The sequence below is a fragment of the Epinephelus moara genome, chromosome 21, assembly GCF_006386435.1.
Source record: "Epinephelus moara isolate mb chromosome 21, YSFRI_EMoa_1.0, whole genome shotgun sequence".
In the NCBI taxonomy this organism is placed as follows: domain Eukaryota; kingdom Metazoa; phylum Chordata; class Actinopteri; order Perciformes; family Serranidae; genus Epinephelus; species Epinephelus moara.
This window is the reverse complement of record NC_065526.1, coordinates 29,188,607-29,216,370: the sequence shown is the minus strand read 5'-3', so window position 1 is coordinate 29,216,370 and position 27,764 is coordinate 29,188,607. Positions and strand designations below refer to the sequence as shown.

The window sequence follows — 27,764 nt, the reverse complement described above, 5'->3', positions numbered from 1 at the left end:
AAGTGCTGTTTCAGTGCTGTGATGTGGTTTAAAGCCAGACTGGAACTTTTCATACATGTCATGGGCCACTAGGAATGATTGCAGCTGAGTAAAGACCACTTTCTCCAAAACCTTGGACAAAAATGGTAATTTGGAGATTGGTCTGTAGTTTGACAGGAGAGAGGGGTCCAGGTTTTTCTTTTTTATAAGAAAACACTATATACTGTGTATATAGAAAAACACAAAAGGTACCCTGTGAAGTTTCTGACCTCTAGTAGGACAGGTGATGTGATCCACAGTCCTGCAAGTGGTTTCACACTATTTCACCCAACTACAAGTGGCTGTAATGAGCCAAGAAACAGTGCAATGCCCTAGCAGAAGCAGTGAATTAGAATGAGTGCTAGCTACAAATAGAATTACCGCCCAGCCATGTCTGTAAAAACAGGGATGCTTCACACCGATCACACCCAAGATCAGTGTCAGTATCTGACCAAATGTTTCCCCTTCTGTTCCTGAGTTATGAGCTGAAAAGTGTTTTATGCAGAACATTATGATGTCACAGTGAAGTTGACCTTTGACCTTTTGGATATAATATGTCATCACTTCATTATTTTATCCTATTAGACATTTGTGTGAAGTTTTGTCATAATTAGCATATTAATTTAGTTATGGCCAAAAACATATTTTGTGACACTGACATTGACCTTTGACCTTTGAGTTTCAGTTTATTCTTCAGTTCAAGTGGGCATTTGTGCTAAATTTGAAGAGATTCCCTTCTTTGACCAACAAATTCGAATGAGGTCATACTCAAGTCCACGTCAACCTTTTTGCCAAATTTAAAGAAATTCCCTCAAGGCGTTCTTGAGAATTTATGTTCATGAGAATGAGGCAGACAGGGTCACAGTGACCTTGACCTGTGACCACCCTAAACTAGTCAGTTCACCATTGATTCCAAGTAGATAGTAAATATTTAAACTTGGCAGACAGTCCATAGACTTTTCTCAGTGATTAATATTCAGAGACTGAAGGGATGGGCAAGGAGTCCTCATCCCAGCTATTCTCAGTGGATAGCTCAGTAACCAACAAAAGACTTAGAGAATGTACTAAGATGCTATTGTTGCTAACACACTAAGAAAGTGTGTATTCAGCTAAACTACCCATGATAAACAAAAGTTGAAATGTGGGGAGCACAGGGAAAGTGGTACAAAATGAGAAAGGGGGAAAACTGCATTGCACAGGCTTTGTCAGCTGCTGTAGCTTGTCTTCAAAACGACTCCTGGCAGTTTTCCATCAACTGGCTCCGGGGATGAAGCAACATGGAGAGAGAAGCCCGAGATAGAATCTGCTGGCTGCGATTCCTTCAATGACCATGCAAATCCTGCAAGGTCATTCTGATAGGCACGCAGGGAGGCGGAGAGGTAGAAGGAAAACAAAATTATGCAGTAGTGACAATAATTCAACAGGGAGCTCTGAGGAAACACTGCACCATACAGCTATTTCCCTCAGACATGTTTTAACCTGAACCAAAAAACATGAGAATTTGCCCAAGAAGCACACAGGAGCACTCAAGGATTACTCAGTTTGAGTAAGTGATATAGTGGCAAATATGGCATTAGTAAATGAAACTCAAAATTACCACAGTCTATGAATACATCCATAAGTGCTACAGATCAAGCAATGGCTCATTTCTCTCTGGGAAAAAAAACACAGATCTTAATATTTGGTCACACTCAGGAAAAGTTGAACTCTTATCACAATATGTGGATTGTTGTAGATGGCTGAGATACGGTGTGCTCCACAACAAAGGTGCAATGAGACAAATTCTAAGTACAATTTGATAAGTGTATGTTTTTCCCATGAGAGATGTAAGGGGGACAACTTCAAACAGCAGAATCTCAGCTTCCTGTACTTCTGACTTTGATTATTATGTCTATACAAGGAGTCATGTTCAGAAACACTCTATTTGTAGCCCTCATTGTTGTCTACGGACCAAGTTGGGTTCACTGGTATTCACCAAGTCAGCTGCTAAGCTTTAAAAATTTAGTGAAACCACACCACTATGACAAAGTCTTAAGGGGTAAGAACAGATTGTAGCAAAGACAATGACTTATTCACATTTTATTTTAAGGGTAAATGTGATAGTGCAGGTACCGGAAATGTCTGTAATACTACCTCACTGCACAGGAAGACTGTGCACACAACTACAGTAAGTAGGGTTGGTCAAAGCTGAAGCAGGAGGTTGGTCTGTATTTCCAGATCTCAGACATTATCTTTGTGAGTTACAATGTTAACCAACAACAAAAGGAATGGTGGTCAAAACTATAAATACAAGGCTAAAATTGTAAAAGACCAGAAGTTTGGGTGGGCAAACACTGGCCATGATGACGCAGCACTGAGTAAAACACTAAATTCCTACTAGTTGTTTTGGGACCTTTTCCATCTTTTGAAGACGTACCAAGCATGTGCAAGGCAAAAATACTTTACTGCAAGATGTTGTAGATCACAATGTTGCCTTAAAAAGAGGAAAAAGCTATTTATGTTGGAGTCTACAGCATGCAGACCTCCATTGTGCCCTGTAATTTTTCATCTTTTATCATTATTTACTGTGGCCTTCAGAGGGAAAAAAATGCTAGCATGCTCTGGGTCAGGATAAAACATGTTCTTTAGCTGCCTTTTTCTTCGTGAATACATTTTTATCTCTACAAAAGCTGATAAAAAAACAAAGCCAGGAGCTGCAGAGGTCTCCATGTTGGTTAGATTTAGTGGCTCAGTCTCAACACCTCACTGATACATTTACACAATTACAGTGTGCAGCAGAGCAGCAAGGCGAAGGATCAGATTCAGCTTGCACTTAAACAATTACAAATTACCAGAATACAGTGACTGAGCGAAAAGCCCTGCACAGAGCAGGTTTTGTGAAACTGACAGATAACAGCGAGCACTGTGTGATTTGACTTTGTATTCAAACAGGCGTACTACAATCCAACTGTCCTTGGAAAAAAGAAAAGAAAAAAAAAAACACTTGCTTTTCTCTGTTCAAAATACCAGCCGTTCACTGGGCCTGAACCTGTATTTCTGGTCTTGAATACAAATGAACAAAAGTGTGGATCACGTCTTTGGCTTCTCAGACCGCAAACCTGAACACGGTACAAAAAGTTGCTCAAAACAAACCAGTTTAACAGGACAAAGGGGGGGCTCACTGGATTTGCTCTGTGGAATTTCAGTGCATTTTTTCAGATAACCACAACAACACAAAGGTACACAAATACTGTGGAATGCTACATTACATCAGGTGTTGGAAGTTACAGAAAGGCAGAAGTAGGAGGAAGAGGAACAGGCAGGCAAGACTTCTAGAATAATCTACTAATCTAATCTGAAATGGAATTATCCCAGGGGCACAGTTCAAACAAGAAGTTAAGGAGCTTTTATCGTGCAGGAGAGGAGCTGACATTAAACCTCGGAGAACTGACAGGGTGCAGCTAATTTCCCAGCATGACTCTGCAGGCCCATCTACTCGCGCCGTAATCTTTGTTCTTCTTTGTTTTATCGGAACAATTCAATTGCAGTGTTTCACATGGTGTATTTGGGAGCTGGTTTCTTCACTTTGTGGTGTGCAAGGTTCACAGGCAGATGCATGGAGAGCAGGCAGACACTGGTGGCTGCACAGCTGTTTAATGACAGGTTAATAAATTAACACAAAAGCTGTAGAGCAGGGTTTCAACTCGTAGCTACGCAGTTAAAGCGTCCAAGTATTACGCCACACTAAAAACTACACATTATGCTGTGGAGCGAAGATTTCAACAAATACTTCAAGAGCTCACCTAAACATGTCTTAGCTAATGTGAGATTAAACTCTGAATAAGGAGACCTTGAGCTATGAAGAAACATAGAAAAGGCTCAGATGAGACCAATCAGTTTGTTCAGACGAAAGTTATGTTGAACTGGTAAAAAAAGAAAAGCTGTGACATTCATTTAAAGTAACAGTTATTTATAGTAATATGTATTTTAAATATATTTATAATGATGTTGCCTGATAAGAACTGATCACCCATCATGAGTCATCCATCATGACTCATGTCAACCAAGTCTGCAACAACAGCTTGCTGGTTCCCACTTCCACAAAGACTGAGAGCCTCTGATTTAGTGGATTAATATTCAAACTACCCTGATAGCCTGAACTTGCCACCAAATGCTTAAAGGAACAGTTTAACCCAACATAGGTAATACATATTTTTTCTGTTACATGTAGTGCTATTTATTAGTCTAGATTGTTGTGTTGTGAGTTGCTGAGTATCGGAGATATCGGCCATACAGATGTCTGCCTTCTCTCACATATAATTAAAGTAGATAGCACTCGGTTTGTGATGCTGCAAGTTCCACAAGAAAATACACTTGAAAAACTCAACGGCAACGTCTCTTTCCAGAAATCATGACCTAGTTACTGAAGATAATCCACAGACCTTGTTGTGAGCAGTCTGATGTAGGAACTATTTTCTTTCAACCAAACTACACCCACCAGCCGTATCACTACACAGAGTGAAGCATGCATCTGCTGCTACCTCACCTAGCACCACTGAGCTAGCTAATGTTACAGCTCAGCCGAGGAGGATGGCATTGATGTTTACGTGAGCCTCTCATCTATGAGTAGGTGTCCGTTTTCTTCTGCGTGGTGATATGGTTGGCAGGTGTAGTTCAACACTCCAGATTATAAACACAGTGAACCATCCCTCTAAATATGTCTAGCAATAAATGCAGATAGAAATGATCAAATTTTGTCTGAAACTAACACAGTAGATTAACAGTAGATGATCAGGCACTGGGTGAATGTTTCACCTGACTGTCTAAAAATATGTGGCTACCATCAACAGGTGCATCTGTAAATCTTTTGAAAGTGCTGGGGCGTAATGATGTGCACACAAAGACAAAGTAGTTACAGCACAGTGCTATCCTTTTCCCAACTGTACTTTTGTTATACATGGATGTGATTGAAACATTTCAACCACAAATGGATCTTCCTCAGGACCTGAGAAGGACAATTTGTGGTCATAACGTCGTTTAACAACATTGAAAGATAATGCTGTTTGTTTTTTCTACATTAAGAGCATTTAGAAAGAGAAGCCTTCACACGCCTACATTGTATGTCATACACAGCAGAACTAGAACAAAGCTTAAGCTGGGATCATCCTGTCATTGATCCCCAACCAGTTCACATTACTACCATTTAGACACCAGTTCTTTATCCTATGACCTCTGCCCCAATCGTAACCACACACTAACAACCAGCCTGGATGATATTATTGAGCTACATGTACAATGAAAGGGTTAAAAAAAACTAATTTGCTGAAGATGCAGTGCCCCACTGACATCCAACCTTCAACTTGTAACGTCCATATGACACACATTGTAAGCTCTGGGGAGAAAGTAGATCTTTGTAATTGAGGGCTAACCAGCCTGACTGCCCAACATGGACATATATCTCATTTTAAGCCTGCAAATGGCTCCTACACATGTTCCCATTTCTACATTACATGTATGCTCCAGGCCTTGGAAATGAAGGTGATTATTATCCTTATCTATCCTTATCCTCTTATCTAATCTGGTTACCTGACCTAAATGATCTATGTCACAGATAAAGAAAGTAAAGAATTAAACACAAATAATACCTCAGCAAAATGAATCCAAATAAATACAAATGGTTACAGGTGCCCATCAAGTCAACATTGTTTGGGCTGCAAGTTAACTAATGATGATTTCCAGACTAGTCTTTTCAACACTAGACTGCATTTCGTCATGTTCCCATGATACTTAAGAAAAAGACAAAAGCAGAAAGTATCAGAAAAAGCCAGTAAAACTACATTTAAGAGGCTTTAAAAAATGTGCAGTTTGTTGGCTTCAGTCAGACTTTGAGGAGGTTGAGAAGTCTTGAAGCAATGACAGCAAAAGCACGACAGGTCCATGTCATTGGTTCGACAGCCCATTGGTTCGACATCCCATTAGTCCGACTGTCCGCGGTGCTGAACGGCTCGCGGCGGGCGTATGGTGCGCCGCGACCGGCTTGAGGCGGAGCAGGCTCATAGCTTATGTGTTTGTCACTTTCTTTTTCATTTTAACCCACACCATGATCTTTTCCTGACCCTAACCAAGTGGTTTTTGTGCCTAACCAGACCTTAACCACAGGGCATCATGATGATTTCGGAACGGACTTCGGAACAATGAGTTTAATATGGTCGGAACAATGGGATGTCGATCCAATGGGCTGTCGAACTAATGGGCAGTTCCCAGGCACGACAATGCTTAGTTTTCAACATTAAAACAGCTTTGCTTAGCTTTGCTATGAGGACCTGAGGCTCTTTACTTACAGTCTATGCAGTCTATACCGGTAATAAGCTAATTTTGCATTATTATGGAAACTTTTCAGCATATTTTTTAACACTGCTTACCACTGGAAGTAAAGACATTGTTTTTTTGACTTTTTGGACTTTTCCCAAACCTAAGAATTCACTCCTAGAGGGCTACATGTTCTTAAAGAGGGACATTACTCAAGTTAATATTGCTCCATTGTTTTGATTCTTTTCTTCCTGTTTCATAATGCACTGTATTTACACTGAAACTAGGCTTACTGTAAGACTGTAAATCTTGTTGCCATGATGCAAAGTTAATAATCTCTGACTCTGAACTTCACTGGGGGCAAAGTGCACTATGCACCATGGCGGTCCTTTCTACTGGAAAGTGGGAAATTATAGTGCACGCTGTCGCCAGCCAGACAAGCATGAGTACACATGGGCAGGGCCACAAGCAAACCTTTATTTATATTGGACCAGAGATTATATGGTGCAAACTGCTCTCTGTCATTTAGTGGCTGCTCAGATACACACGGCGGTTTGGAGGGGATTGATAGAGTCCTGTTTAAACACAAACTATATTAAAAAAGGAGCATTTTCTTACTTATTAAGAGCTAGGTTGAGCTTACAGAAAAATCTAGTGGTGGCCTATAACTTGTAAGAGGCAATATGTAGGCACTTTGTTTGTTTGTTTTTCTTCTTTGTACAGTTCTTAAGATGCTAATGCGTACACTGACAATTTTTAAATGTTATGTTTTTGGTGCGACCAGCAGCTCTGTAGCTCGCTCTGTCTGCCAATTGGTCCACAAAAAGTTTCCCACCCTTTGGCAGCCATAGTTTTTGCCACTGGAGGCTAAAATTTGGCATAGAGCTCGAAGCTATTGTGTATTCACGCTTGTTTTCGGGTGTGCAATGAAACATAAAATGGATAAAATAAAAGAAATGGGAGAACATGGGTTGCTCAGTTTTGCTATGTATGGCAAATGAAGACAATGTGAGGCAAGAGGACAACATTTTTTTGGAAAAAACATTGTTTTTTTTTTCTTTTTAAAAAAACTTTACCTTTCAATTGAACAGTTTATCGCTTGACACCGCCATTAAATCCATATTTCAAAACACTAAAGATAACTAAGAGTTAAGTTTACACTGAGCTCATAATGATTTTGAAAAATAAAGTACTGTTCTGTATATATACCCTGCTGAGTGCACTCAATATGTAAAATATCAGTCATCCGAGCTTATAAAAATAAAGCTACATTTTATCTGAAATCCAAATAAATATCACAGAATAAACTGTCCTGACTGCTACCCCGCCTCCTCCTCGTCCTCTCTCCCATCATCACTGCTGCCCCGAGCTCGTCTCAACAGCCAGCTGTCCAAACAAATGTTACGTAGCCAGGCTTATGTAATGAAGCATGGCAAGTGCTTAGCGCATCCTCTGAGCTATCCTGTTGCATGCCATCATCAGTTCAAGCATCTCAAAGGGTACAAGTGAACCCCTGCGTCTGTCTCTTCTGGCTAGAGAGTAGCTGTGGCTCAAATAATCAATGTTATTGATTCGCGGTGAACAAATGGGTAATAAACACAAGTCACTGCCCTGAGCTTGTGAACAATCTGCAAGATCAGCTGCTCTGTGTGTGTGTGTGTGAGAGAGAGACAGAAGGGCAGAAATACAAAGCAGAGAAGGAATAGTCACATAATCTGAGTGCGTGTATATAACTTTAGGGATCAACACTCTGCTTGCATGACTGGGATCCAAATATGAGTGCATGCCTAATGAAATTGAAAACAAACAGCATTTCATTTGAAGATAATTCTCTCAGAGTGCAACAAATACAACAAATGCTATAAATGCCAGCTGGCTGGTGTGACTTCATGTGCTTCCAACAACTCAGAAAGTAATGAACGTCAGTTACTGTGCAGCACTTTAATACAATACAATACGAGCAGGGATGTGCTGACTTGACAAAAAAAAAAAAACATGCACGTAGCTGTATGAACACACCGAGTTGTAGGCATCTGACTGTCTCTGTATTTCTTAGTGTCCCTGCTGCCAGCTCACATGCACAGATAAAGAAGCTGTCTTACCGTCTCATTCTCATCTGGGTACATGCTGTCCTGTGGCTGAGTTGCCGCTGCAGAGGAACAAGTCTTGTAGCCGGCAGTGCGGACGAGGACACTGATGATGCAGAGAAACACAGCAGCCTCTGCCTATTCACAAACTCTCTCCCTGACTGACATGTCACTGTGGCTAACCAGATAGTGTCACTCTGAGGCCCGACACACACTCAAACACACACACACACACACACACATACACACACTGACTCTTATTCACTCACACGTTCTTACATAAACAGAGAGAGGGAGAGAGTGCGTACGGAGCTCAGTGATGCTCGCTCTCCCTGAGCTGCCACAACACACACTGCTTGACCTGCCCCACCATAATGCCACAACACACAACGCCCCAGCTGGAACAACACACACACAGATATCCAATTGAAGCTCCCAGAGGGATTAAGAAAAGCTCCATAAAGTGAGAAACATTGTGGCCCCTGCCCCCACACATACATCTTCTTTGTTTCTAATCAAACAAGTCATATGGGGGAGAGTTACGCTTTACGCTGGATGATCCCTTATAATCACTATCCAGGATATGTATTATACTGCTGACTGCTGTGAGTTTAAACTCTTCCTGCTCATCAACTTCCATCATTTCTCACGAACCTACAGCTGTCATTTAGTGACAGTCTGACAAACTGGATTGATAATGGACCGATGCTGGACGTAATAAATCAATCAGGTAGCAGCCATGACATGCACTTTTCCTTATTCAATATCATTACGAAATTCAGTGTTTCTACCATCAGTAATACTTATTCAGACCAAGTGGCAACCTCTTGGGACAAAACTGCAGTTCCTCTCATGGCCACTTAAGACTGGATCCAGATCAAGTCAATCCCCATAGACCCCCACAGTGAAATGGCCAACTTGACAGCAGAAATAAGCGGTGAATTTTTATATAACTCATCCGTTTACAGTTTATTAGGGCTTAAAGTTACTCATTTACTCATTTAAGGGCTTGGCCGTTTGTCTGTGAGGCGTCACCACAGTCTGAGTCAGATCCACCCCTCGCTCCTCCACAGCTCTACCCTCTCATTATTACAGGTCACTTCTGGCTCTAACAAACCAAGATGGTGATGGCTGAAATGCCAAACTCGAGGCTTCAAAGTGGCAATCCACAAACCAATGGGTGATGTCACGGTAGCTATGTCTCTTACTTTATACGGTCTATGATTCAGACACAGGAGCTCACAGTGAGCTCTGTCCTCATGTAACCTTAAATAAAAAACAATGCAAGAGGTGTCATGTAGTGATTCATTTTTTATAAAAAATGGTACTCCCCATCAGATCCCTTGATGGTATAGGTTTGCTATCCTTATGAACAGACAACAACATGTGTATGTTAAATACATCATGTATAAGAGATTGTATCTAAGTGAATATTTACAGGCCTTAACAAAAAATCAATCAGACAGCTGCAGCTGATTCAGAACGCTGCCGCCAGAGTCCTTACAAACACCAGGAAACTGGACCATATTACACCGGTCATTAAATCGCTACACTGGCTTCCTGTGAGTCGAAGAATACATTTTAAAATCTTACTGCTGGTCTACAAAGCCCTAAATGGTCTCGGACCAAAATACATGCTTGATCTACTGGTTCCCTACGAAGCATCCAGACCCCTAAGGTCATCTGGAACAGGTTTGTTGTGTGTTCCAAGAACAAGAATCAAGCAAGGTGAGGCAGCATTCAGTTATTATGCTCCTCACCTGTGGAACAAACTTCCTGTAGACCTGAGGTCTGCTCAAACTGTCAGCTCCTTTAAATCAGGGCTAAAAACACTATTGTTTACTGAAGCGTACTCTTAGATTAAATACTTACCTGCTGTATTCTACTGCCTGTACTTTTTAACTACACACTGCTGATTTATGCCTTTTATTATTCTACTTCTTTTCTTATCCTGACTGTTCAATGTATTGAGCCTGTTTTTATTTTATGTTAATTTCTATTTCCCTTTTTAAATTGTGTCTTGTTGCTTTTAATGTCTCTGTAAAGCACTTTGAATTACCTTGTGTTGAATTGTGCTATACAAATAAACTTGCCTTGCCTTGCCTTGAATATAATAAACTGTTTATTAATTTCAGTGTTTAATCCAGGAGCAGATAAAAGCAACTGATCAACCGGGAAGCAAAATGTCAAAAACATGCTAATTTGGCATCCATTAACTATAAAAAATAATAAACACAATAGTTAAGCATATTGATAACCACTTCTGGAAGCATCCAGCACAATATGGTATTGGGCATTATGACACATACCATGAGACAATAGGAATTGTGTCCATTGTACCTCTCCCTTTAATTTTAGCATTGTAGGCAGTGCTGTGGATTAAGGACCACGACTGCAAAGCAATATTGGATTAACTGAATTTTTTCCTTAATGTGATGAAGTAAGCATGGTGATTATACAGTTACTTCATTTTGCTGGATTAGCCAAAAAAGGCATTCCCATTTAAACCCTTTAATTGTATCTATAAAGGGTTTCTCAACTGAATTACAATTTATAGCGCAAAGTAGGCTATATGGATATTGCCATATAATCCTACTTATACTGTGACTGAAGATTTTGTCCATATCATTCAGCCCTTTGCGCAAAACATGTATCATTTTGTGGTATGGAGCACCTTTTCTTCAAACCTCAATTCCGTGCAGAACAGCTGAAACAGGGCTGAAAGAGAAGCAGGTGAATTCTAAATGAAGGTGGACGAAAAAAGAAAGGAGTGAGTGAGAAAGAAAGAGATGCAAAGTGAGGGTGTCAAACCTAGTCTTACCCCTACTCTGTTACACAAGAGCCAAACACACTGCAAAGCAGTCGGTCAGCTGCCAGACCGCCTGGAGCTCTGTGTGTGCGTGCATGTGTGTGCGTGTCCCAGGTTGAGAACAGTACAGAACAGTACTATAAGCCCCTCTGGGCTGCTTTATAACGTGTGATGAGCACACAGAACTGGCACTACCACGGTCTGCAGTACTCCACTGAGACTTTCTGTCTTATTCCCAAATGAACTGCTATTTGCTCACGGTGATTCTCCTAAAAGGAGACATCTGTGAGGTCATTTTGAGGCTAAAATTCACCAAAAAACAACAGAATACACAAAAGTGCAATAACTGCAGTAAATATTTTGTCTTCATTAATCAATGTTTATGCATTTCAAAATAGGACTAAGATAAACATAAGACCTGAAACCATCAAATAGAAAACTGATTTTGATAATCAACCTCAAATTTACTGGTTCCAGCTTCTGTTTATCTTTGTCTTATGGGATATGAAGTTTACTTTCTTTGGGCTGTTTTTAGCTCAAACAGGATGATTGAAGATATTACTGTGTTGGGAAATTACTATGGGCATTTTTCATTGTTTTCTCACATTTCATTAACCAAACCATTATTCGATTAATCAAGAAAAAACACTGCAGATGACATAATCATTAGCTGCAGCCCCTATTAAACAGCATGTCATTGTGCTAACAGTAACAGTCATCTGGTTGGCTCAACGCTGACCCAGATGTGAGAGCAGTGGCTTTGTGACAGAAGGTCACTGGTTGTAATCCACAAACAATCTGGCAGGAAACATGACGGAGTAAGATAAGACGAAAAAGAAAGAACATAAACATACAACTAAGGTTATCAAAAACACCACATAGTAACAAATGCTGGGGTGACAGCAAAAACAGTGAAGTCTGGGAAAAAGTGTGGACTGCTTGTTTTAAAATTTCAATGTTACTCCTCTTCTGTCAACAGTGAGTGACAGAGTGCCCTTGAGCAAGGACTTTCATTAGAGGAAGGAAAAAGAAGACCCTAATGTGTAAGCAGTATCAATGGAAAACCAAGGTACGGGTTACAAAAACTGCAATTAATTGATGCGTCATTGAAATTCTTTCCAAATCGGAGCCAATTGTTTATTATGTTTCCATCTGGGGGTCCTCACCAAGAAAACATTTGGGACCCCCTGAAAGAGAGGATGATTTAGCATCTAAATAACCCTGCAGTGAGTTCAGACTCTTGCTGCCAGCATGTGATATAATAAGCCTTTTTTAATAAGGCACAGAAAGAGAATTAACAGTGGTGCAGATGGTCTGGCTCCCACTAACAGATCCCTCAGACAGTGAGTGTGTGTGTGTAAGTTTATGAAAGCTTGTGTGTCTTGCATAACTGAACAGAAATTTGTGTGTGTGCATGTGTGTGAAGAATGAATGAATGGATGAGTTAATAGATTACTTATTCTGTGTGCTACAGACGTACATTAATGTGCATGGATGGGTGTGTTCAATTGCTTCATGTACAAAAAAAGGCGTGACACTGTAAAGACATCAACTTGCCAACTCCACTTCCTGCCGCACACTAGGTAATCAAAGAAATGAGGAAGTGCTTCCTCCAATCAGTCATCCCGCTGAGAGTCATTAGAGGTTTTTAGTTGATTACAGTTGTCATAAGGAACGATGGGAGTCTGCAGGGTGAGTGGGTGTTATTGACTGTGACGATCACAGGTGGGGGGTTACAGAGAGCGAGCAACTCTTAAGTGCCTGATACTTTAAAAAGTGAGACACTACGCAGAAGCTGAAGGCATGGTGCTAAAACTGATTCATGAACTTCTTTGAGATGATCCTCGTTTTTGGTAATTATAGATTTTTGAGGCCTTTATTACGAGTCTCTAAATTAGAGACTTTCTTAAGAATTGCAGACACGCTGGAAACATACAGAGACAAACAGAGGTTAAAGATAACTTGCAGTGTTGGCAGCATAACAGTCTCAGGTCAATAATGAGACTTGTGTTAAATCATCTAATCAGTCCATGTATCAGCTAATATTGCTAAAAGGACACAGTGAAGAAACTTGGCTTAATGTCTTTGTTGCCTTTTGGGATCGACCTCAAGCTAGTGCTGCACGATTTGGTAAAAATGTGCAATTGCGATTATGGTGGAGAATATCGCGATTTGCGATTGCGATTACAATATAATTACAATAAAATGTAATAAATAAATGGTATCATGAGTCTTTTTGCGTGATTCAGTGTTTCCCCTACATTATATCAGGGGGGCAGTGACCTGACATAGTTATTGTTATGGACAGACAGTGTGTCAATGACCATCAACAGACTGAGCACAGTCAAACACGCTGCTCACACAGCAGCGCAGCACGGAACTGTACACACAGCGGAGCGAGCATATGTTGCGTTCAGGCGCTGTCACGTAAATGACAAATTCCAGCGCCACAGCACAACACAGCAGCATGTCAAGTGGGCCGAAACCGAGCAAAATTGCTCAATTTTTCATTTGTTATGAAGTCCATGATTTCCCTGTGACACTAACAAATGTTTGCTTAACTGTGCTTGGATGTTGTTTTATGAGGCTCTGGCAGCTTTCAGTTGTCTCTTTGTATTTAACGTTACACGGCTCGGCTTTCTCTCGCATGCACTCTTCCTACTTTTCCCTGTGCTGTGCTGTCTCAAGTGTTGATATAGATTGGTCGTGTTGCCGCGGGACATGGCAACTTTAGCTTTTAAACTTTTACACAGCACGTCTTTCAGGTACTGCGACGTTGGACAGAAAGACGTTCACTTAAACAACACGTCTTTCTGTTCAACGTCACCGTACCTGAATCCAAAGTATCGCCATGTAACAGATGGTTTTTTTCGCCACCAACTCAGCCTGTTCATGGTCGTGCTCATGCTCTTCTTCAGCGTCTGTGTTGGTCACAGCTGCACGCCGGCTGCACGCACAAGGATAGCTTGTGGGCGTGATGTCCACAAACTCCACACACTACAGGAGAGGCAGTCACGTTCACAGGCACACACGTTAACATTTATTTAGCCTACATTAAATCGCAAATCGCAGCCTTTTATGCGGTTATGTAATCGCACAGCCTGACATCGCGATTGCGATTAGATTAATCGTGCAGCACTTCCTCAAGCACACTATTTAAAGCTTGATGAACACTGATTGGTATTTTGCAAGTTTGCAAGTCACATTAATGTTAGCCAAGTACTCTAGTCATCTTTTCATCCACATGCCACAGAACTTCAATCAACCAAGTAAGTAGAGTTAATTAGCGAAACAGTGAAGCGTTGGTGTGATCTGTGCACCTGCATCAATGAATGATTCCAATTCCTGTTCATTTATTGTTCTGAGAAGTTCAATTTACTCTGGTTTATCACCTGAAAGGAGCAAATGTTTTGTCATTTAATCTTAGAAAACCAAAATTAGATTGTCAAGTTTTGTTTCATGCATGAACATTAAACAATTACTGACGGTTGTAAAAGTCTGGCAGGTGGGTATTTATGACAAATACAAAATGATCAAAGATTTAAGTCTGTTATACACCACATTATTCCCCACCTGGAGAGCCAATTTCTCCAGCTGTCATTTTTTAATATTATCTCTGTAAACCTGGGACTTCAAAACATCTCCTTTTTTTGGAGCCAACAGTGAGTAATCATTTACAAAGCTAATTATATTAGATTCTTACATGCGGAGCATATAGTACATAGCATGCTCAGTGTCTCTCACAAGTGCTGTTGGATTATTTTGATCCTGGACGAGGAGGGGTGAGGAAAAGCAGAATGGATGAGATGGTGCAGTGAAGCAGCAAATTAAAACACACTGAGACCTTGACAGCCATTATATTCAGTGGCTAGAGGGGAACATCTGCTTCGGTGGATACAATGTCCAATCCACCGCGGCCGGGGGCTTTAAGACGCACCGCATGCATGAAAGTATCAAGTGATATCTCAGTTGGTAACTTCAACATTTTCCAACTAAGGATCAACGGCTGCTGGGCTTATGGGAAACTCAGTACTAATGTTGTGACAGCTCTGTGCTGTTTTTCAAACATGCCTGAACCATTTGTTTTATTACTTTATAGTTGCACTGCAGCACGTCTGTGAAATATGTACCTTCTGCTTTAGATGCAGGGGCTGGTACCAAATGGGGGAGGTGGTGGGGATAATAGTGTAAGAAAAGAATATGTTTTTTTTTTTTTACCATACCTCAACCCTCACATACTTGCAAATGCAGATCTAAGCCAACTTGTAGCCTACACCCAAATTTGACCTAAGCTAAACTACTAGCAAAGACTACGACTCAGCACTTCCTGTAGCTACTTAGCAATAAATGCTATTATTGATTCTGTTTATTGGAAGGCTTTCACTGTGAAGAAGCAAAAGGTGTTGAGCTTGCATTAACAGCAGGACTGTGTGATCCCTGTAATGCCTTAAGAGACCTAACTTAGAGTTAAGGCCTGCTCACACCAGAAATTGGCACGGCAAAGTTCATCCACGTGTCCCCCTGAAACAAGTGGGACAACGATGACAATTCCATTGGAATTAATTGATTTCTTGTTCCTGCAATTAAATCGTTAGATTCTAGTGTGACCGGGCCTCAAGATGGAGTGAGAATAAAGAAACTCAATAAAAGCTCATCTTTTTAATCAGTCAGTCAGATATCATCAAAATTCTGGCAGTCGAGTGTGAGATATTGGATAACTACCCTTTCTGGGACATTGATAATATTTTAGAAAAAAAAACAGACATGCAACATTCCCAAACTTCATTAAAAAGCAACTCAGCTGACAAATGTATGACATTATCACAGCCCCATAATCTAACCTCCTTAAAAAAGTCCCAAGTAATGACACCTGGAGAATGACAGAGCAGTGGCTGTTGAAAGATGACTAGCCACAGAAGTAGTGACAAAGTGGGCCCCAGTGTCGGGTCCAGTGTAGCAGATAAGAGCCTGGCAAAGAGCTGTCCGGCTCTCCAGACACACTCATTACTGCCTATAAGCAGGGAGCTTATCAGAAGGAGCTGGACGAGCGGGCAATAAGGAACAAGCCCGGGCAGCTGGAAAACTCACAGCTCTACTTTTCGAATTTGCACTGCTGCCTTGGTTTTATGTTCAGTCGTCCTTCTCCTGCTTTAAAAGCCATTGATTTATTTCTTATTCTCTTTTAAAAGATTACGCTGCAGGAAAGGAAAGACATGAGAAGAGAAAATATGAGAGCAGCAGAGATAGGAGAGGGGTGGGGTTTGCATATTTTAGGAAGTCCTGACTCACTTCTGAGTTGTTGTCACCAGCAGCACGCTGCCAGGGCAGAAGAAGAGCAAACAAACAACCCACTGAAACTGGGACGGTTTCACATCACCACATCTGACTCATGAGCTGTGTAGGACCATGTATCCACCTTATCAAAGAACAATCAATCACCTACGGAAAAGCATGGTGTTAACAAGTCAGTCATTCACATGTCCTGATAAAGGACAATACTGAATGAGGTGTAGGTGAAGAAAACCACATCACATCACTTTCCTATAAACACCGCAAACTGCATCACCACAGATACAAGAGGGCCACTTAACAAATGGAAACCACAATTTGGGTTTTAAACATTACTTTCTTACTCCCGCATCAACAGAAATGATATAAACAAAACATTTACAAATATGAACAGGGCATACAGCATTAGCACTGCTGCTGCAGTTACTTAAATCTTAATACAGACAGCACTGCCACAACATTGATATAGAAGTGTCCTGATATCTAAATTTAACAACCAGTTTAAAATAAACACTTACAGTTTCCATGGTATAAAAGTGCTTCACCCATCAACTAGAAAAAAAGGCGGCAGGATAAAAAAAAAAAAAGAGAGACAAGCCTTACAGAGATTTTGTATTTGTTGTAATATTTGCACTTGCTGATCAAATGACTCACAGAATGAGACAATCACAAAGTGTTTACTTTCAGACAAAGCTGGAGTGGGTGTCTAGATCACCGAAACAAGCTTGACTACTTTGACCTTGTCTCCTGCCATTTAAATGGCACACAGAGGGACCGAGGAAGGAAGGAACTCCATTGTAGACCGGGCTGCGTTCAGAGAATATACGGATTTTAAAATTGTATATGCTCACTGTTAGATAACCTTTAACAACACGCTATACCGAGTCAGTGGTTACGTCATTGTGTGATACATCGCTGTGAAATCAGTACTTCAGAAAGTTGTTGACAGAGTGCTTGTGTGACCAAGACTTGTGACAAATTCACTCACTTACAGTCAAGTGTCAAGGGTCATTTAATGGATCTGAAGCTAAATCTTTCCAGTCAATGTGAGTAAACTAGTAAAGCTACATTTTGGGAGTAGTTTGACAGCACTGTGGCTGACTAAATGCAATATTTTTATCACTTAATACTCTGACCAAAAGTCCATTTCAGAGGACACCCCAGAATATGTGGATTTCATAAAAAGTGTATTAGTTTGTTAATTTCATGCTGAAACTGTGTATGAATGTGCATTTTGCATCATTTTGTAAATTGAATAATGGTGCTACAGATAAGTTTGATGTTCCATTTTTAAGGAAGGTTCTGAATCCCAACATAATCTCTTATACGAATAATATAACTACATGTTAAAAAAACATTAAAAAACATGTTTCGTAAGGTCACAGTGACCTTGACCTTTGACCATCATAATCTCCTAATCTAATCTAAATTCATCGTTAAATCCAGGTGGACGTTTGTGCCAAATTTCAGGTCATTTCCTCAAGGTGTTCTTGAGATATTGCGTTCACGTCAGCGTGAAGGTATGACCAGAAAAGGAAGGGTAGGAGTGTAAAGAGCTGCACGTTGGCTCATTAAACCTGGACTACAGCAGGCAGAATTTAGCTAATCTGGGGTGAAACAGACTCACAGACAAACACCTAAATGACATACAACTGAAAAATCTGCTACAACTCTGTCCAAGTCAAGTAACACAAAGAGCTTTGTGCTCAGTGACTGTTCTTGTTTGCCAAGGTGCCTTCGCAGAATTACTATTTATGACATTAGTATCCAGGTCAAAGTTCCACAAACTGTAAAAAGCACTACTCTATATATGTAACTTGAACTCAACTTGTACAACAATCTCTTCCTTTATACACACAAAAAAAGAGGTCTACACCCAGTGGCAGCACCACACAGACCCGGTTTCTATTTTCTCACTGGCTTTTGTTCAGCAGCAGACTGAGCTAATGATTTCAGGAACAAACACCCCCACTGACCAGGCTCTAAAGTAATCAGCTGCCTCATCTCACTGAGGTTTTTCTGGCTGAAGCTGCATTCGTCTGCAGCTCAGTGGCTTTAGGCCTGGGGTGGCTGATAACTCCCCTGCTCAACAAAACTTTCTGATTTAGGTCAAGAGGTCAGATCACCTTAACATGTCAAACCGGTTTAAATGAAAAACATAAGTAGAGCCAACTGCACAAAACTTGGTGTGATGCTTTCAATGTCATACACCAACACTAAATGTGTGATTAGTATTGTTCCTTGTAGTGGTAGATAAAGACAGCTCCATTGCATGCAAGACTTATGGCTCTCACAATGCCTGTGTGGTGATGTTTGTTGTGTTGTGTTGTGTTATTTAAAAAAGCCTTGGACTGATGTTTAATCCTAACAAACACCAAGCCTGGATTGGACCCAGATTTTTAACTGCCAAGCTTCACATGTACAAAAACATACAACAGCACAACAGTTCATTACATTTGTATGGTTTTACCTGGAGATGTTCAGTGGAGCTGCTGCTCAGTTCGTCTCCTGACTCCGAGTCGTTGGTGCGTCTCTCTTCCCCTGCAGAGTCACAGTGTTGGGTGCTGTCCACATCCAGCGGGGCTCGGACCAGATCTGGGGATCTAGCTCTGGTACGGGGTAGAGAGCTGGACGATCCTTTATGACCGTGATGGGGGGCTCCACCACCATGGACAAGGATGTCAGCCAGAGCTCGGTCATGGTCGGTGGGAGTGCTGGGGGGGTGATGGGGGTTACTGTCCCTGCGCTGCCTGGGGGGACTGAAATGCCCTGAAGAGGCAGTGTGTGCAGAGGGTGAGCGCCGATAGTTGGACTCTTGTCTGTGAAGGTTCTCAGTGGGCCGGTCCTGGAGTCCCAGCTCCAGACTGGTTGGCTTTACCCAAATTGCACCTGCACTTAGTGGAGTTGTGTTTCCACTGGCAGCAGCGGGATGTGGGAGCACTTTAGGAGGTGGCATGAGGGCTTTGCGGACCTCGCGGACATACTGAGCAGGTACATAGAAAGCTTTAGTCCCTTCCTCTTTCCTCACCTGCCACCAGTCCTCATTGGTTTTCTTGACCAGCATGTAGCATTCTCCTGCTTGGATGGTGATGAGGCGGTCCTTGGCCTTGTATTCATAGTCGTACTCCACCTCAATGTAGACCTCGCCTGGGGCAATAGGCAGATCCGCCATGATGCCTCTGACTGTCCACCAGGCAGCTTACCGCAAGAGGAAGACGTCTATTAGCATGGCTTCATGAGCAGAGCTGGAGGAAGAACAACAAAGATCTAAAGTAAGTATCTAACACATTTCAGTATAAATACATTTCCATTTTCCTATCTTCAATCATCATTTTATCGTCCGCACTAACGAGTAAATCAGCACCTGGGCTTTAAATGTTTCTTGGATGTAAGAGATTTACAATATAATCTCAAAGTCCTTGAGGAAATTTGTTGTTAGTTGTTCAAAAAATGTGTTTTAGTATCATGTTTGTTTACTCTAAAGCTGCATTTTCTCCCGTCAGTGTCTGTTTCAACATCATGCAAACACAGAGAAGAGTATCAGGTTCTGTGAAAAATGTCATATTACTGTTTTTTCAAAAAGCAAATAAGAAAATAAACTGCTAAACTAGCATGACAGTGAAAGTGGTTTATTGTACAAGGATGTTGTCAGGCTGAACATTACGTCGTCTTCTCATTTATTAAACATATTTTACTCTGAAATAAATTATTTAGGGAATACAAATCTTAACACTGGGAAAATCCTTCAGCACAAAGAAAGCTGTGTTTTACATTTCTAGCAGCAGTGACTGCAGTTTGTCTGGAATAAGAAAAAGAAAAACTGTGGGGCAAACATCAGCAGCAATATTGATTTTTATACTTTATTTTCCAAGGAAAAATTTGCTATAATAATGGAAAATTGGTTTAGGCTGTCGTAATCCCTCAAAGAAGGATTTTAAAACAATAAAAACGGTACAAAAAAGCACAAATTTTATCACTTTAAGCCTCGTTAATGCACTCACAAATCAAAACTTGCCTATTTTATTCTTACACAACACATACTACAGCAAAGACACAAACATCCATGACTTTTAAAGCCTATTTTACTCCACTAACCTAATCACAACAAATGAATAAAATACAAACTGAAGAGCTGTAACCCTCTTCCAAGGCTTCAGAGCAGCACATAACGAGGGGAGACAGTAATATGACTCACATGGTCTTCTTCCACCTCTGTATCTCTGTTTTTCTGTGTCTAACTCTGTCTGTCTCTCCCTCTCTGTTCCTCTGTCTGATCATCACAGCCAGTCAAGCAGCAACTGAGGCATGTTGCTGCTGAGCGGAGAGATTAGTCGAATCACACACACATAGTTTCCTGCTGAAGTCACATGTACACACACACACACACACACACACACACACACCTCTCTCTCTCTCTTACAACATTAGGTGAGGCTCCAGCACACCTTGAGCAAGCTTTAAAAAATAGTCATAACTCAACTCACAGTGACAAGAAGATGCATGTTATGGAGCCAAACCTTAGACCCTAAGACATGTCTTATTGGCAGTGAACTTCAGAGGCAAACTTGAGTTTAATAATAATAATCCAAGAAAAACAAAGACAAACAAATTCTTAGAAAATATTCAATCAAATTATCAGTCAACTTTTTGTCCTTGTGACATAATAAGATCCTGTCACACTGCCTCAGGTGTACCTCTGTGCATGGGCTATTTTGATAGGAGATTGTTCCATACTGCTACTAGTGCTAGCTGTAAAAGACATATTTCATGGTCTAACAATCTAAGTTCAAAGATGTGCATCTTGCCTGCGTAGCTCTGTTAAATGTTGACCCACTGACATTTTAGGTTTTACTAGAATCTTGTGTTATATTTAAAATTTAGTACTTGTCTTGCTGCAGTGTTTGACATGCATTACAACACAGATTTCTTAACTTCACTACAACAGTTTTCTGGAATGCTAGTAATCTAAGAAATTACATTTGCCTTTAAGGGAAACTTCTGTATTTTTGAACAGGGATCCTATTTCCCCATGGTTTTGTATCTAAGTAAAAGAAACAAGCACTTTTAGGGCAGTGGCTGCAATGTAATCCCTAAGGGCAATTGTGGACCGAAATTTACATCCCCTAAAAGTGCTTGTTTTTGCCACTGACAGGCTCAGAATGACAGACCTGCCTGTCGCCAATCCGGTCTGTTTGTTTGAGAAGTCTCCTGAAATCTGACTTCGAAATCATCTAAAAATCAGCTAAATATTCAGCCATGACACTGAAAATCTTTTAGATAACATTAAGCTTTCTGTACTCCAACACAACAAACTCTTCCCAGCACTTCTCTCTCCAGTTCTCTCTCCAGTTCTCTCTACCTTTCCACCGCTACTTTCCTGCAACATGTCACCTGTTGCAAGATTTTTAGAAGACAAGTTCTCCTTGAGCCAGAGTCATATAGCAAACAGACAAGTGAAAGGTAAGGAAAAATGTTTAATTTCTTTGTGTCGCTTTTCTGTAATGTTTCTGTGGCACTTATAATAACAATCTGAGCCTGTCAGTGCCAAAAAACAAACACTTTTGATGGACGTAAACTGACCGTGCACAATTGCCATGGACAAATTTCAAAAATGATTGTGTCCACGAGTTGCTAAGGCACGAAAACGTGAGAACATAGGATCCAGGTTCATTCCTTTTAAACGTAACCTGTCAGCAAGTGAACATGCAAGGACCACTATAGACCAGTAAAGATGTTTGTTGGATGAATTCATAGATGCATCATCCCTTTGTAGTTTTTTCAGCGTAAGTTCTTGACCAATGCAGAACAATAAGATCATCGTGCAAAATGCGTCAGATCAACAGTGGCAAATGTCACACTGTGTTTATCATTTTGACATTTATTTCTTGCATTCACAAACATGTTATTATCTGTATAATATTTAACATTTTAATGGTTACCAAGTTCCCATTCAAAGGCCTAAAGTAAACCATGAGAAAATGCAGCACTTCTCCTTGTATTAAAATAAAACTGATGCTGTAAGGGCTCCCTTTGGCCTTCTGAAAATTAATCTAATGTTCCAAGGCATCCAAAACAAAATGAGGTTAAAATAACCTTCCCCCCATTTGAGTAACAACCCAGACAGTGGTTTTAAAGAAAGTGGATGTAATCTGATCTAGATGAAGTGGCAGGATATTACAACGTCAGGAGCAGTTACAGCAGGATATTACAATGACAGCCATAATTACAATCAGTCATCAGTGAGTCACATCCTGGCAGAACTTTGCCTTAAAAAAACAAAACTATGATTTTAATAGACAATCAAGACTAAAAATCTCTCTTTCTGCTTTTCTATTCATTGTGCACACAGAGACACAGCAGCACTGCAGTAGACTGGGCACAAAACCAACCGCACAACAAATGACTTTTAATGCCAAGTCTGTGTAGTGGTTGTGGCGGCCAGACAGACAAAATCCTGATGGATCTATTTGGGGAGCATATTTTCAGAGAGTTATTTTGTCATCCTAATTGTATCCAGTGTTGGAGTCTAATTAATCCATACATCATAGGAAGTATCCACAGTCTACACACATAAAGCAACACTCACTACGCCCTTTTACAGCCACATTAACGGGCACATCGTTTCACAGCCAGTACACGTGGGCTAGGCAGCTATTATCCATTATTACTATGTGGTATTTCTCTTAACGTTTACCAGTTGTGTCTAAAGATCTGTGATTAGGCCAACAGCCCTCTGGATTACTCCTGATACGATGACCGCAGGGATAATATCATCATGGATTACCTCGCTGGTTTAGGCTAATAGGCACTGAGGGAAATCTCACCAAATCTATGGGCTATACAGAACGTCCATTAGCCAAATGAAACAAAACGCTGCCCCTGATGCCAATTCACAGCTCACAGTAACAACACCCAGCCGGCTAGTGAAGCATTACACTGTCTGGACTATGGGCATGTATTATAACAAGAGCTGGCAGCCTTCTTCATTAACCTGTGAGCAGCTAATTTAGCTGGCGGGACGAAGACTGCACTTCTTCTATTTCTATCTAATACTTGTGTTGAAGACGTGTCGACTGAGGTTGAGGAACTTTGCCTTATAATGAGAATAATCAGAATTAGCATTTCTTGCCCATCCCTGAGCAGCCATACTTTAGAGTTTTCTATCACTCTTCCCTTACATCATCCACAGTAGTAGGTGTGAGATTTTATCAGTGCACATTGCTGCACTGGATGCTCCATTACACAATCTGCCACGCTGATGCACTTCTTATAAGAAGTCTGTGGTCTGCCCAGAGTCAGTTTAGTCAGTCATGCCATATCCTGTACTTCTCCAATTCTGGGAATAATAACTAAGCCCAAACAGTGGGCTTGACTTTGTCCACCTGCTCAACAGCGAACGTCATTCTTTTGGGGCTTATAAGTATCAACTGGCTGGTAAAATAACCAGAGTGGCTGGGAAATTTTGGGACTTAAGTCACTGCAGCAGCAGACATACAAAAGTTAATTTCCTGCCTTCCTTGCACAACATTTCCCCCAGTTATTTTCTTTTTACTCTTCCACTCCTTGTCAATATCCTGCCAGAGATTTTAGGTAAATCTCAAACCAGTCTGACAGCTGTTGATTCAAATCGTATCTCAGACTGAAAAACGTCATCTCGCACAACATACTACAGCTAAAACCAACAATAAAATGTAAGACTTTGAAGCTTTTTCGTGACATTACAGCTTATGTGCAAACATAAATGAAACATAAATTGAGACAAACACTTTTTAAAAGTTCTGTAGTTGTAAGAAAAATATTTTAGAGCTGAACCCATTTGATTTTTTGATTTGTCAATCCACAGAACATTAATTGGCACCTATTTTGATGGCTGATTCATCATTTGAGTCTTTTTCCTTTTTCCTCAATTGTGAGTATTTGCTCCTTTTTTGGTGCTGGATGTGATAATAAACTGAATTACTTTGGGTTTTCGACTGCTAGTCCAACAAAACATGCAATTTAAAGCTGGTACCTTGGCCACTGGGAAATTGTAATGGGAATTTTTCACTATTTTCTGACAATTTTATAGACCAAATGATTAACAGATTAATTGAGAAAAATAGGCTAATCTGCAGATTAAACAATTAAAACAAGCAGTAGTTGTAGCCTTACATTTTTAACCAATGAAACATGACTTTTCTTTAACAATCTTGTCTCTCTATGCTTCTCATTGCAAAAATACCATGTCTAAAATATCCTAGCATTAATATCAATTTAGTGACATGATGCTCTGAAAATGTCATTACCCTGATGAATTAACCTGGACAGGTCAACAAACAACATACATATTGAGTGAGACTGTCTGGTTGCTCTCATTCTTCATATTGAAGGTATTTAGAAGGTTAAGTCCCCGGTGGCTGTTGTCTCTTTCACTTATCCCTGTCTACATTAAGCTCCATCAGTGCTGCTATTTAGTGGACAGTACAAATCTTCTCAGAGTCCAATCAGCAAAATCGAAGGGAGCACCTTAATTTGATGTGATGGTAATAAGATTTACAGTGCGCTGTGGGGTGGATGGGTGGGTCTGACGAATAAAACCATCCAGAGCTACAAGACAATGATGGCACGACCTTGGCTTGAGAGTCTAAAGTGATGGGAAGGTAGAAGAAGAAAAGCATGTGGGACTGTTTGAACTAATATGTGGTGGAAAATCTGCCGTTGTCAGCGCATGTAGGGAACACACCCTCCCCTTTTCTCCCACCTCAGCAAAACAGAAAGAGATATCTGTGAAAGAGATTTTCAACGTTAACACATGAACTGTTTCCACTGAAACACAGACAAGTGAGGCAGCAGGGTCACTACTCTAAATCGGCTCTCATGTGACACTTGTTAGCAGTGATCAGAGGGTTTCTGTCCAGAGCCAACCAGCGAGTGATTACTCTGAGTGAGTTATTTCCATCAGAGAGAGCACATTTCTCTCCCACTGCGGAGTTATTTAAAGACAAGGGAAATGAGGTTATCAGGCTCAATAAGGTCATTTTTAAAGGTTCATATGTTGTCATTACAGAACAGCCACGGTGTCAACTTTTCAGAAACAGAGCTATAATTCAACTCAAGTTTATTCACAAACACCACTGTTTTCTTTGGAACTACTGTCCACCAAATAAGTCATCCACTAGAAAACTGTTGACAATGATTTTTGCGTTACTTTGACATGTTTCTGGAAAAGTTGCCTTCAAGTTTTGCAAATGAATATTTCAATGCTTTAAGCAGCAAAAACACCATTCACCTCTAGTATAATGGGGACGTTTTGGAGATTGAGACGTCAAACAAAAACTATCAGCATGGCTCATAAGTGAGAGAATGTGTTTTTCCTGCGATCCTGGGTGAACTGAACCTCAAAAATTGGCATCTCAAGTCACAATTTGTAACATCTGGAGCTAGCAGAGTCAGTCAAGTGCCGCGCTGTGACCTTCGCACATAGTCACACCAAATATAGGTCCACGTTCCCCTAAACAGCCTGGATTCAGCACAGGCTGTCCCAGTTAGGCACCTCTCACCACGACTTTCCTCGTAACTCAACTCCCCGAGGTCCCCTGCAACTGTCATCATAACCACAATCTGTCACACTTCAACAAATCACAGCCAGCTGCAGCTCACTTAATGTGGGCATCTTGAGGGAGGAGAGATGTGAGGACAGGAATGAAACACAAATAAAGGTTGTGTTGAGAGCCAGGTAGTTTGTCCATTGTAAGAATGAGAGCAGGGTTCAACACTTGACAAAGTCCATCCAATTCAGCATGACACAACATTACAGTAAATCCTACTACTCACAGTTACTGTAAACAAACAATGAGGTTGCATCCACAACCATGTGGGGAAAAACTATGATGTGATTTACCCATTCCCATTTTGATAACCAAATTTAGAGTTGCAATGAACAGTTAATATATTGATTTTGCTTTGCATGACTCCACTAATGTTTTAGCCTATGTCATAAAAATGCAAAACATGCCCATCACGGCTTTCCAGGACCAAGATATATTCAATTTACAGCAACAAAGGCAGCAAAATCTCACATTACATAAAAAATGTGTGGCATTTTAGCTTGATACATGACTGAAACTATCACATATCTGTCAATTGACTAATCACTTTAGTTAATAGGCAAGTTAGAGTTTCATAAGTGCAATAAAAATTTATAATTTATAATGTTATTGAACACTGTGGAGAGACCTACAAACCTCCAATATTAAGACATGTTTCTTATACACACTGTTATTGAACGTGCATTGCACCTTCAAAAGGTAAAATGACCTGTCACCTGCTTTGTGCTGCACCCTGACAGGTTCATGTTACTGCTGACAGCTAATAAAGTTAACGCACACAACCAAAAATTTACATTTCTGTCTGAGTTAGCTTAACAACAACTTTATGGTACAAAACAAATTCCCCAGGGGACACAGCCTAGACACACCTCTGTCAGGAGCTACTGTTGATTTTCTATGGTTTGATAATAGCACTTTAGCTCCTACAGGAATTAGTTGCAGTTCCTGGTGTGTGTACAGCATTCCTCTCAACTAGCGATGGGAATACTTTTGTACACTTTCAGTAAAGGTATTTAAGCCCTACCTTTAATTATATTCACGTTTTACAGTGTTAACATGGGTTTACAGCCTCTTGCCTTGATTTACAGGAGCTAATCTGTCGCTAACGTTAGCTAGCTAATTAGCTAAACATTCCTCGGTGTCCCAAACAGTGCCGCAGTGAAACATCCGCACCTTAACCTACCTTCTCTGCTGCGGTGGGACACTCCGTGGAGAATAAAGGAAAAAACCCTCCAATGGTCCTGGGCGAGTTTAAAATCCCGTGAACTTTCCTGTCGACCGACCACCGTGTGAAACTGGTTCACTACTTGTCAGGTTTGTCAGATAGCAGCGCTCCCGTCTCTCCTGTTCTTCCCTGGCCGGTGTAATCCACAGCAGTGCTCGCTCCCGTGGACTCACGCCTGCCCTGACAACTTTGGCAACTACCTTTAAGCAGAGATCGTCTATTGAGGACGATGTACCACTCTGCGTGTTTTTTTCCCCCGGGACAAAATGACTCGCCTTCCGGTTAGCGAAATACAGTGACTACAATACAAAACTTTGGCGTTATATCACCCGATATTTCACATAAAAATGAATTAATGTTAAACAACAGTTTGTTCATATATACATACATACATATATATATATATATATATATATATATATATATATATATATATATATATATATATATATATATATATA

At 40.6% G+C, this 27,764-nt stretch overlaps 1 protein-coding gene across 9 annotated transcripts in view; it reads right to left on the bottom strand.

Moving 5' to 3' along the window:
• The window catches only part of LOC126382596 (rho GTPase-activating protein 12-like), a 62,561-nt gene extending 35,090 nt beyond the window's left edge, over nt 1-27,471 (bottom strand). For all 9 annotated transcript variants that reach the window (XM_050032544.1, XM_050032545.1, XM_050032548.1 and 6 more), the window contains exons 1-2: nt 27,262-27,471; nt 18,962-19,736 (exon numbers count right to left, since the gene is read on the bottom strand). In XM_050032544.1, coding sequence (XP_049888501.1) covers nt 18,962-19,663 — 702 coding nt within the window. In that variant the 5' untranslated portion in view covers nt 19,664-19,736; nt 27,262-27,471. The remainder of the gene's footprint in view (nt 1-18,961; nt 19,737-27,261) is intronic.
• Between the last annotated feature and the right edge of the window lie 293 nt (nt 27,472-27,764).